This window comes from Sus scrofa, chromosome X (genome assembly GCF_054392235.1).
Source record: "Sus scrofa isolate SSC_HxYL_T2T_F1_AM1 chromosome X, Sscrofa_HxYL_maternal_Yorkshire_Landrace_v2.0, whole genome shotgun sequence".
Taxonomy (NCBI): Eukaryota; Metazoa; Chordata; class Mammalia; order Artiodactyla; family Suidae; genus Sus; species Sus scrofa.
Window position 1 is genome coordinate 121,411,666 of NC_139401.1, and position 13,049 is coordinate 121,424,714.

Consider the following 13,049-nt stretch of genomic DNA (forward strand, 5'->3'; position numbering starts at 1 on the left):
TCTGTTTTACCCTTTGACCTTGTAAGTTAATAATCTTCTTTAATTATCATCCAGCATAATTAAAGGTAGGATCCTAAGGTTATCTCTGAATTGCTATGTTAATGCTGATAACAGAGGGCCTTCTAGAAAGTAGGAAATGTGCTCTATATGAGATGATTTTTTAAAATTTTTATTTATTTTAATTAATGATTTTTATTTTTTTCCATTATAGCTGGTTTATAGTGTTCTGTCACTTTTTTTACCATACAGCAAGGTGACCCAGTCTCTCTCTCTCACACACACACACACACACACACACACATTGTTTTTTCTCACATTATCATGCTCTGTCATAAGTGACTAGATATAGTTCCCAGTTATATAAGATATAATTTTTAAAGCTCAGAGGACATTTTGGAGAGGTATTTGTGTAGTTTGGCATTTTTAAAACTGAAAATCATATCCCTCCTTGGAGATAGTCAAGGCTACTCCCTTACGGTTTGTAGCTGTTCCCATTATCAATATGAAGATGAGATGGTTTTTGCAAGGAGCCAGTGGTCTGTTTTCTGTGTTCTCTCACTAGAAGCAAGGTCCTTGATTTTTCAGAGTCAGTGAGAAATCTGAGTCAGTTGGACTGGCTACATTACTTAAAACTTCTGATTTTGTTTGCTAGGAGTATTGCCTGAATGGTTCAAGCAAAACCGTTTTGGTTATATAAAGTTGGATAGTTATATTTCTTCTGAATTATATAGGTATTTGCCCCTATGATAATTCTTTAATTTTGCAGTTGTTTGCTCAAGAGAAGAGTAAGCCAGAGGTTCTCTCTTTAAAATTCTACAGCCTTTTCTCCTGCCCTCCTTTTCTCCTTCTCTTGGTTAGCTTTGGTATCAGCATATGCCAGATGAAGTGCTTTGCACTAGAAACTGTGTCTGTTTAAATACAAGCTTCCTGTTTTTTGGTTGACATTTGAAAAGGCCCTCCCAACCCTGCTTATAACAATCTTTTGCGTTTGCTTGGGTTTATTTAGCAAGTGAGTTGTATGTAACTCAGCAATTAAAGTTAGAATGCAACTTTACTCTCTTTTGATTTTTCAAGAATTCTCATGTAATTGTTTCCTAAAAACAGGTTTTTTTCTCTCAAGCTGTAATGGCATGATAGTTGGCTTCTTATTAAGTTAAATATAGCACCTGTAATTCTGGTCATAAATTTTATCCCAACTGAAAACCAAACTTGTGTTTTCATTTTCTACTGTCTTTGCTGAACTGGTATGCTTGAAATTAGTGAGTCAAATAGAAGTGAGTTGTACGGCTCCAAGGAAAAAATGAAGTTTGTGTCAGGAAATGCTTTTCATAATAGTCTTCTTCATCAAAGATTAATGATCACCTGGTCTGTAAGGAATCCTGAATGTATTCTTTATGGAAAAGAGATGGACAAGATTATTAGCATTTGCATGAAGAATGTAGGCCAAGTCAGTCCTCCAAGATGATTTTCAGTTCTTTATAAGAGAGAGGAAGTAGACACTATAGGTACACGGTCAGGGAAAAGAAAAATATTGACATAAAGTTGCTGAGTCTTTAATATAGTAAGAGAATATTTGTTAAGATCGAATCTGAGATGAATAAATGAATTTCTAGTTAGGTTCATGTGTGCCATATATTAGATTCCAGATATAAGTGATATCATATGGTATTTGTCTTTCTATTTCTGACTTATTTCACTTAGTGTGAGAATTCTCTAGTTGCATCTATGTTGCTACAAATGACATTACCATGATGGAAGATAGTATGAGAAAAAGAATGTATATGTATGTATGATTGGGTCAATTTGCTGTACAGCAGAAGTTGGCACAAGATTGTAAATTATACTTTAATTAAAGTTTTAGATGGAAAAAATGAATTTCTAAATAACTTATGATCATCTATGGAAGGGAAATATTATATTTGTAACATCTTAATATTCCTCTGACTCCTTCTACTTGCTAGTGACTGTTCTTGCCATATTCCACGAGCTTCAAGTTGATGTTGAACTCTATGCACTTCTTTTTGGTGAAAGTGTCCTCAATGATGCTGTTGCCATAGTGCTATCTTCGTAAGTGTTTGTTTTCTTATTATATTTCGTATATTGAATGTTAGGCTGCTAAGAACCAAAAATCACTTATTAAGCGAAGTATATTATGAATGGAAACATTTGAAAAACAGAAGCATTTTTTTCCTCTTGAAGAAATACATGCTTATAGATAACATGGGAAGTGCAAAGAAGAAAAGGAAGAAAAAAATATGTACTCCCCAAACCTGAAGACTATTACTGTAAACATTCTAGGACATTTTTTAAATTCTTTTTTTTCAATGTGTAGTATTTTTACATTGTTGTGATTATAGTGTATATATAATTTTGTATTTTGTTTAACATTATAACATGGACATTTTATTTTTTCACTAAATTAAGTTTTGGGCACATATTCACGTGTTTCAAACATCAAAACTATATAGAAGGATGTACACTGAAAAGTCATGTTCTTACTCGGGTCCTCATCTACCTATTTCCCCAGCCCCTTATAGTTAGTCATTTTTATTAGTTTCTAGGGTATCCTAGTATTTCTTAATTCAAATCAAGCATGCATATGAATAAATATTCTTATTTTAAAAGTAATGTGCTGGGGAGTTCCCGTCGTGGCTCAGCGGTTAACGAATCCGACTGGGAACCATGAGGTGGCAGGTTTGATCCCTGGCCTCGCTCAGTGGGTTAAGGATCTGGCATTGCTGTGGCTGTGGTGTAGGCCTGCGGCTACAGCTCCGATTAGACCCCTAGCCTGGGAACCTCCTTATGCCGCAGGAGCGGCCCTAGAAAAGGCAAAAAGACAAAAAAAAAAAAAAAAAAAAAGTAATGTGCTATATATGTTCTATATCGGACTTTGGCATAACTGTATTCTGGAGATCTTTCTATATCAAAACAAGGAATTTCTCATTCTTTGTTTGTAGCCACATAGTATTCTATGTACAATATCATGAACTGTACTATAGTGTATTTAATCAGTCTTCTGTCGCTGAAGTATAAAGGATTTTCAGTCCTTTGCTATCTCAAGTAATGCCGTATTGATTAACCTTGAACTTAACTGTTTTATACATACATAGGTGTATTGGTACAATAAATTTCCAGAAGTAAGATTAGTGGGTTAATGGGTAAATACAGTTGTAATTTCGTTACACTGCTAAATTGCCTGTGAAAAAGCATTATGCTGTTTTGCATTTAAATCACCAAATTATGGGAGTGCCTGTTTTCTTATGGCTTCACCAAGAGAATATTTGTCAGACTTTTGAATTTTTGCCAATTTGATAATTGAGAAATACCTCATAAGTTTAATTTGTATTTCTCTTATTTAACATAATCATTTCAGAAACTTTAGGAAGTGTTAAAGAGTACCCTTTTTAAAGATGGTTAATGAAAATGTCTTAATCTAGCTATAGAAATTACTGTGCATGCTATTAGAAGGTATTTTCAGGTAAAAGTGGGTCTGAACTTCTGAGGAACTCAGTCCTGCCAACTCACTCCTACTCCTATTAAGCAAATATTTAACCCTACAGATAGTTGCTTTTATTCCATACCAGAACTTTCTATGATAGAGCAGTAAAAGCCCTTCACATTTCCTTCTTATTACTTTTCTTTCTTTCCTTCATTTCCACTTCATTAACGATGAAAGTAATCTGTCACCGACTCTGGTTCACATAGCTTGATTGCCCTATTGTCTGACTACAAAGTGGAAAATTAGCCTTTCTGAGAGGTAACACTAATCCGTTAAATGTTGTGTATGAACATGTGCAAAAGATCAGCTCTCTTTCTTGACTGTAAATGTATGTTAATTTTACCTCCTCCACCATATTTATTGCCAGATTTTTTTGTGCCGTCTACCACTAATGTAAATTTAATTTAAGAAATAAAGCCTAGGAGTTCCTGCTGTGGTGCAACAGGGTCGGGTCGACAGCATCCCTGCAGCACTGGGACACAGGTTTGATCCCCAGCCTGGCACAGTGGGTTAAGGATCCGGTGTTGCCACAGCTGGGTGCAGGTCGTCACTGTGCTTCTGATCTGCTCCCTGGCTTTTCTATGATTCAAAGGGAGGAAGAAATGGATAATATGCTTATAACTTATATGTTACAAAAACTGAAGCTACAAAGATTGTTGAAGTTTTCAGTAATAGGAACATGTGAGCTCTCCAGTGCTACCCGACAGAGAATAGGGAACAGGCAGTTATTTTTAGCATCAGTTCACCCTCCTGAATAACTATTCTGCTCCTTAATCATCTTACTATATGTAATAAGTGTTCATGGCCCTAACAGAGGAAGAGTCAGAAAAATCTCTCTTCCAGTCTTGTTTTAAACTAATGTGTCCTGTGCCTCAGCTTTTCCATTAATAAAGCAACTTATTCCCTGCAACTTTATTTATTTATTTATTTATTTTGTCTTTTGAGGGCCACACTCACGGCATCTGGAGGTTCCCAGGCTGGGAGTCTAATTGGAGCTGTAGCCGCCAGCCTACACCACAGCCACAGCAATGCCAGATCTGAGCCACGTCTGCGACCTACACCACAGTTCACGGCAACACTGGATCCTTAACCCACTGAGCAAGGCTGGGGATTGAACCCGCGTCCTCATGGATGCTGGTCGGGTTTGTTGACCAGTGAGCCATGACAGGAACTCCATGTCCTGCAATTTTAAGAACAGTTAGTGTTAAAAGAAAAAACTCATTGGAAAATTCAGAGCTTGGGGGTTTGTGTATCAGTGTTGGTGAAGAACAAATGTGTTAGAAAGAGAATGCCCTTTCCATAACGCTTCTCCCAAAGGGAGCAGGACTTCTCCTGCTGCAGCTTTCTCACATTGGGCCCTGTGAGAGGATTCAGCCTTGTAGAGAACGATTCAAGTGATAGTTTTCTCACTTTTCCTAAGGATGGTCCTTAGCTAGTACTAGTCGAAATTCGTAGGAGAGAAGTTGACTCATTGCATAGTCTGGTGGAACTGCGGTGGGGAGGGCTGTTGTACAGGGCAATTGTTAGCTGTGTGAGTGTCTTCACAGAGGTGATCCAGTAAGTTGCTGCCGCAGAGAAGAAGGGAAGGCAGTTATGCTGCAGCCTATGGGAGCTTACGAGCTGGAGTGCTCAGCGATACGTTCGGCATCATCTTTCATTTGTCTTTAAAAGTACATTAGGTAGAAGTAGTCTTCTTTGTGTTGACTTCTGTTAGGTCGATGAGTTTCTAGTGTGTGTATTCTATAGAAACAGCCTTGTACAAAGAGGGGGACCCCTTTCCGAAGGGCTTCTGTTTGGCAGTTAACAAGTTAAGATATCCCTTCTTGAAATTTATGTCCAAAGTTGTTTTTGTTTGTTTTTTGACCCAACAGGTTAGCAGTACTTTTTTTTTTTTTTTTTGCCACCCCCGTGGCACTTGTGGAGGTTCCTGAGCCAGGGATGGAACCTTCTTCACAGCAGTGACCTGAGCTATAGCAGTGACAGTGCCATATCCTTAACCTGCTGAGCTACAAGGGAACTCCTAAATATATTAATTTTTAGACAAAAAGAGGCATATATATACTTTTCTGTAACTTGCTTTTTGCACTTGGACGTTCTACTATGTCAGTACCTCCATTGTTCCATTGTACAGATACACGACAAATTCACCCCTCCGATACCCTATTGATTAGTATTTGGTGGTTTCTAATATTGTATTATTGTGAATAGCACTAGCGTGAACATGTTTATGTGAAAATGTCTGAATCCTTGAGAGTATTTCTGTGGATAATTTTTAGAAGGAGTATTTCTAGGTCGATGGATATGATCACTAAAAAATTGAGGGATAAAGTCATATTTCCCTCCTAGAATGTCATCCAGATCTGTTGAGAAGCCATTGCTCAACATGTGAAAGGAGCCATAGGTAGAGTAATACCCTATTTTAGGAGTGTAGCACAGGGAAACCGTCCAAAATTTTTAAAAAGTACAAATAGGTTCTTTCACACTGTTATTTATAGTAGCAAAAATATTAGAAGTGACTTTTAAATGCTCCACAACGAGGAAATGGTTAAGTAAATTATGTTCCATTCATTTGGACCATTTTTGAAGTCTTAAAAAACCATGGTTAGGGAGATTGTAATAATTCTTATGTCATTGTCAGTTGAAGAAGCAGAATTCAAAACCATCGGTTCACTCTGATTACAACTAAACATGAAATGGCATGCATGTAACAAAAAGAAGGGAAAGAAATACAGAAGGAAAGTAAGAGATTTGTCAGGGAAGTGGAATGATGGGGTGATTTTCTGTCCTGAATAGTATATTGTGTTACTCTCAGGATTTTAAAAGATGTATTCATCAAAATGTTGTTGCTTCAAGATAAAATGTTGACTGATGTAGAAAAGATGAGTTAATATTTCAGTCCAGAGGCCTGCATTTGCCTGAAAAGGAAGAAAACAAACCTCTTATCTGTTTTTAGCCCCCCACGCTTTTCCTGTGTTCTTGTACACTTTAGTGATTAAAGAATGGAGTAATGATTAGTGTGAATCTTGAGTTTCTGTGAACTAATCCAGGGAAAGCAGTCTCGGGAGGCATGGCATTGATTTTTTTTGTTCCTGCCAGCATTTTGAAAACTATCGCCAGGGAGAAAGAAGGTTGCTGTAGCACTATCTTTTCTTTTCTCTAGCTGGCTGCCGTCTTTTCATGTTATAATGTAATCAAACCTCATTTATAGTGGTGGGGCTCTTTATGTGTAGTAAGACAGCATGACATTAAAGGCCATTTCACAGTTCCTAAAACAACATCACATCCACTGGTCTCAAAATGATCAGGTCACTTTGAAGGTTTAAATGCAGATGTTTCAATTTTTCAATTCAGATTGAGTCTCAGAAACTTCTGGATACCATTACCAGAAATTTGTGTTAGAGCCATACTTCAGTGAAATAGATAAAATTAGGAAAATTTAGATTGGTCGAAGATTTTGTTTTGTTTTGTTTTTTAACTTAACTAGGGAGGTACAAAGAGAACTTGGTGTACACGGTATAGCAAGGCCACATGTTAGCCTTGAACCAGAAAAAATACTGCAGTAACCACAGGGAGAATTCATTATATTCTTAGGAATGTGGTTTTTCTCCTTTTCTTTGATATGACTTGTGTGATATCTTTGAATCTGGTCTTATTATAAAAACACTGGCACCTCAGTTAACTGAGATGAGGATTGATTCAGTAATGGTAGGTGCTTTTGCCAGAGACCTGCTGGCAGCAGTGATTTTCTCAGCTGCATTTATTTCCTGGGGCAACTGTTTTAAAAGAAGTACTTTTAGACCAGGTTTGGACTATGAGTTCAAGATGGAGAATGTCCCTTGTAATTGCCTGTCTAGCCTCTTAGGGAGTGACTTTCTTTCAGAAGTTTGAGGTGGAGGATCCAGCTGGTATGCTAAAAGTACTGTTGAGTGCATTCTCATTCCTTGGAAGGCCTTTCAAACCCCTTGTCCAATAAAAGTCCATTTCAGTGAGTGAAGAGGTCAGAGGCATTGGGCCCATTCTGGTATTCTAAGGATTGAAAGGGTACTTCAGTCATCTTTTTTTTTTTTTCCATGGAAACGCAGGTTAAGTATTGACTAGTATTCCTTATATCCTTCTGCCTCGGTTGGAAATACGGGAGATTTTCTTTAGTTTTGTTCGCATTGGTATGTTAGGGCTTTCAGTCACTCAGTACCAGTAAGTTGTAAACAGATTCATAAAAGAATAGTACTGCCCAGTGTCTTGGGGCTGGAATAAAAGGCTTGGTACAACAGCCTTCATAGAGAGGATCTGAAAATGTTCTACCTTTTGAAATTGTCGTTTAAGAAAGGCTGGTTTTTCTTGCTAGCTGGATCTACTGTGATGTGGTAACCTTTGGTTCTTATTTTGGCAATTCAAATCCAAAGTGTTTGGTTTTTGCCCCTCCTCTGATTTCGTCTTTCAGGCTCTACACTAGGTAATTTTTTTAGCATTTATTTATTATTTTTAGATAATGTTTTAAAAGTAAAAGTTGCTTCCAGAAGTAAGAACAGTCTCTCTCTTGTAGCTCCATAGTAGCATACCAGCCAGCTGGAGACAACAGCCACACCTTTGATGTCACAGCCATGTTCAAGTCTATCGGGATTTTCCTTGGAATCTTCAGTGGATCTTTTGCAATGGGTGCTGCTACTGGAGTGGTGACAGCTTTAATATCCTTTTACTACGTTTATCTTTGCTTGTTAACTTCACAGAGTAATCATATACTGTGTTTTGTGGTCTCTCCTAGTTCCATAATTGACATTGTGTTATAATTATTAACCTTACAACCCAGTACTTAGTTTGAAAACATTAGGCAATCATCTGTACCAATAATTAAATAAAATAATTTCATTGTTTTGCATAGGGCTCCATGCCCTCAAACACGCACTACCAAAGTCGAATTAGACACAGTGACCCTTTAGGGTGAAATGTAAGGTTGTAGATGGAATTGATACCAAGGTAAATACAGTCCAAAGAGCCTCTGGGTGTCCCGTGCTGCTGTTCAGCCTAGCAGTCTTCTGCTCTTTGTTTAATAGGACAAATAGGACAGTATAGCCTTGATGCCAGCTGAACAGAATAGGGTTCCTGGGTTAGGACAGATGGGAGTTCATCTCAGCTCTCACTGATTTTCACCTCCTGCTCTTGAGTCCTCTGCACTGCCACTAGTTTGCTGTCAGAAACACTGAGCACGTCATTCTTGTATTCAGTCAAAAAAATTCTTGATTGTCTGCTAGATGCCACGTGCTCTGCCCTCTGTATCAAAGATAAACAAGACAGCTGTGGCCTCTGCCTTCGGAGCTTCTGATAGGGAGGCGTTGACACTTCACCTCATGGGACCTCAGTGTAGGGGGGTAGAGGGCAGGGACCGGAAAAGGAGTGGGACTTGAGGATCTCTGAAGGACTTCCAGCTCTAAAACTTCTAAGGTACTTTCCTATAAAACAAATACTTTTTCCAAGAATCTGTTCTTTTGCTCTACTTCAGCCTTGTGCTGGAAGAGGCTTCCCTACTGTGGTATGCGGAAGATTGAAAGGGTACGTTTTACAGACAAACTGAGGCATAAAGGGACAGCGAAAAGAGATCTGAAGGAGGACCCAGAACAGATAGCATCTCTTCCCCCAAAGAGGTTCCTTGAGGAACTGACCCTTTGCGTTGTCGTGCACGGTGGTTGGAGTGAGTGTAGATTCCCACCTGAGGTCTCCCGCAGCTTGACTCAGGCCCTTCCATGGCCACGAACATGGTATAAGTGAGTGGCAGGCCTCAGTGTCTTCCTCGTGGAATACTCTACATCACAGAGGAGCCGGAGGAGGAAATAAACATGAAATCTCCTGGAAATGACATTTTTTGTTTGTTTGTTTTTTAGGGCCGCACCCATGGCATATGGAGGTTCCCAGGCTAGGGGTTGAATCGGAGCTGCAGCTGTGGGCCTACACCACAGCCACAGCAACGCAGGATCCGAGCTGCGTCCGTGACCTAGACCACAGTACATGGCAACGCCGGATCCTTAACCCACGGAGCGAGGCCAGGGATCGAACCCACACCTCATGGATACTGGTCGGGTTCATTACATCTGAGCCATGACAGGAACTTCTGACTCATTTTTAATAAATGTGAATCGCTGTAATTATGGAAGCTGTCCAGCTTTGGGTCACAAATTAATTGGGTTGGCATATTGTATATCTAGTCTGTCGCTCTTGTCCCTTACTGTTCTATCTGCTTTTTACTCCATGGTTTCCTGCAAGGCATGTGATAGCCATAAAACAATTGCATAGGCTGAGCTGTAGAACTTGCTCACACAAGGGCAGCTGCTGACTGCGTAGTACAGCGCTTCAGTTCAGAGCTGCCTCACTTTGGTGCCACCTTACACTGAGACTTGGGTGTTGGGCGGGAGAAGCCTCCATTTGCCTTCATGTTGGCCTTGCTTTCACTACTGATTTTTTCTAGTCACATGTCTGTGTTATAAGATCTTCTCAACCTTGACAGTCTTACGTGACAAAGTTCACCAAACTACGGGAGTTCCAGTTGTTAGAGACAGGCCTGTTCTTCCTGATGTCCTGGAGCACCTTCCTCTTGGCTGAAGCTTGGGGTTTCACAGGTAGGTTACCTTGTCCTTTAGTTGTCAACCTTTGTAGAGAGTGACTTAGCCAGTCTTTTTTTTTTTTTTCTACAAGTGAACCAACTCCTATAGTATTTGAACAATCTTGTTAGGGTTGGGATTTATACTGTCACTATAGAATGTTACAAAAAATTCTCAATGGAAGTTAAGTTACAACTGAAAGTTTTGACACTCAGTATGTAATTTAGTCCTTTAAAATAAGAGCCTCAGGAATTTCGTGGTGGCTTGGCAGGGTAAGGATCCAGTGGTGTCACCACTGTGGCTCAAGTCACTGCTATGGCATGGGTTTGATTCCTGGCCTGGGAACTTCCACATGCCATGGGTGCAGCCACAAAAAAACCAACCAGCCAAACAAACAAAAAAACCAAGAGCTTCAGTTTAAAAATTGGGAACTCTCCTTTGATAAGAACTTGGAACTCATTGTCTTTATAGGTGTGGTCGCAGTGTTGTTTTGTGGCATCACACAGGCCCATTATACGTATAATAACTTGTCCACGGAGTCTCAGCATAGAACTAAACAGGTAAGAGAGTTTATAGGTTATGAATAAACTTTCCCTCCTTGCAGTGAAACAGAAGTTGTTTTGTGCTAAGAAAAAATAATCTTTGATGTGTTGAAAGTGATGTCTGCTTATTTCAGCTCCTCTTCCATTGACTCCAGCAAATAGATGGGATGGGCAGACTGAAGGGTGACAGCTTTTAGGGTAGAGATAGGTCAGCAGAATAGCCAGGGGCTATTCCTGCTCTGGCTCCAGGGGTCAGTCATTTAGCTTCGTTTCCTTGTTTTCCTCACCTAATGGCTTTTTGTTCCTTGCACTTTGATGGAAGTATAACTGACATACAGCACTGTGTAGGTGTAAGGTGTACAGTGTCATGATTTGACTTACATGACATGATGGCTAAAGTAAGTTTAGTGAACATCCATCATCTCATGTAGATACAAAATTAAGGAAATAGAAAAAAATTTTTCTCGTGATGACTCTTAGGATATTCTCAACAACTTTCATATATAACATACAGCAGTGTTAATTATATTTTTCATGTAATGTACAACAATATAATTTGTCATGTTGTACATTATATCTCTAGTACTTACTTATCTTGTAACTAGAAGTTTGTACCTTTTGATTACCTTTGTCTAATTCCCCCCAACCCCTGCCCGATTTCTTTTTCTCTGAGTTTGTTTGTTTGTTTGTTTTCGAAGTATAATTGATCTACACTATGTTAGTTGCAGTTATACAACATAGGGATTTGATTTTTCTATACATTTCAAAATGATCACCAAGATAAGTGTGGTTATGATACGTCACCACTCAAAGATATTTCATAGTTACTGACTGTATTCCCCACACTGTGCATGTCATCCCGTGACTCATTTATTATACAACTTGGAATTTTGTACCTGTCGGTCTTCATCACCTGTGTCTTTCCCTCCTGACCCCTCTCCCCTCTGCAAACTACCTGTTTGTTCTCTGTATATATGACTCTGTTTCTGTTTTGTTATATTTCATTTATGTAGGTTTTTAGATTCTACCTTTAAGTGAAATCATACAGTATTTGTCCTTCTCTGACTTAATAGGATCATCTCTAGGTCCATCCAAATTGTTGCAAATGGCAATACTTCATTGTTTTTATGGCTGAGTAATATTCCATTACACACACACACACACACACACACACACACACACACACACACCCCACATCCGTTCTTCTACTGATAGGCAGTTAGGTTGCTTCTATATCTTGGCCATTGTAAATAATGCTACAGTGAACATTGGGGTGCATATATTTGCTGATGTCTTAAGTTTAAATGCATTCTCCCTCCCCCATGTTTACCGGCTTTGACATCACATTTTATATCCTTTAGTTTTGTGTATCCCTTCACTACTTACTGCAGCTATCAATGATTTTACTACTTTTATATTTTAACCTTCCTACTAGCTTGGTACATGGTATACAACCTTTACTGTATGTTTGCCTTTACCAGTGAGATGTCTTCTTTTGTGATTATCATGCTTCTGGTTGTGACCTTTTCATCCCAGTGATGTGAACGGGTAGAGGCGGCCAGGCGGCAGGGGCATTCAGAGCATAAGAGTGTAACGTGTGGGCCCTTACTCCCTCAACGAGGGCTGAGACCTATGTAAAACAGGAAGTCACGTGGCACGGGGGCATGGTGAGAGTTGTCACGAAGCACTCTCTGCCAGGATAAAGGAATCGGAAGTGGACCTCACAGCCTGTACAGAGAGCAGTGCCTTTAGCTGCTATATGTAGAGAGCTGCGTAGGGTGGGGGCATAGAAGAAGATGCCGGTGGCAGAGATACCCTTAGGCTCATTGCAGCAGCGTTGTGGATGGGACATGATGAAAGTTAGACTAAGGCAGCGGCAGGGACAGCAAAGCACATTCCAAAAGAAAAATTGGCGGGGTTTGGAGGAGGAGGATAGGAATGACTGAATATGGGGATTGGAGAAGGGAAGCTGATTGGGGAAGCGAAGGGGTGATGCTTCTGGCTTTTTCTGTGGAGCAGGAATGACGTCTCTGCATTTGCTCCCCTCTGAATCACGTATTTTGGGGGATATACATGAATGTTACATGTTTGAAATATGTTTCATTATCATAGTAATGCTCATGTTTTCAAGTTATATAACTATTTACTGGACTAACCTTTTAAAATTTCCTTTCAGTTGTTTGAGCTTCTCAATTTCTTGGCAGAGAATTTCATCTTCTCCTACATGGGACTGACACTCTTCACCTTCCAGAACCATGTCTTTAACCCAACATTTGTAGTAGGAGCATTTGTATCCTTTATTATGTGTTCTGTTTTGGAAACTTTTTTTTTTTTTTTGGTCTTTTTGCTATTTCTTTGGGCCGCTCCCGCGGCAAATGGAAGTTTCCAGGCTAGGGGTCTAATCGGAGCTGTAGCCAC

At 39.4% G+C, this 13,049-nt stretch overlaps 1 protein-coding gene across 3 annotated transcripts in view; it reads left to right on the forward strand.

The window, feature by feature from the left end:
* SLC9A6 (solute carrier family 9 member A6) overlaps positions 1–13,049 on the forward strand; it is a 56,632-nt gene that overhangs the window by 15,537 nt on the left and 28,046 nt on the right. For all 3 annotated transcript variants that reach the window (XM_085006712.1, XM_085006711.1, XM_085006710.1), the window contains 5 exons: positions 1,962–2,067; positions 8,043–8,178; positions 9,996–10,107; positions 10,561–10,649; positions 12,808–12,921. In XM_085006712.1, the coding sequence (XP_084862838.1) occupies positions 1,962–2,067; positions 8,043–8,178; positions 9,996–10,107; positions 10,561–10,649; positions 12,808–12,921 (557 nt within the window). The remainder of the gene's footprint in view (positions 1–1,961; positions 2,068–8,042; positions 8,179–9,995; positions 10,108–10,560; positions 10,650–12,807; positions 12,922–13,049) is intronic.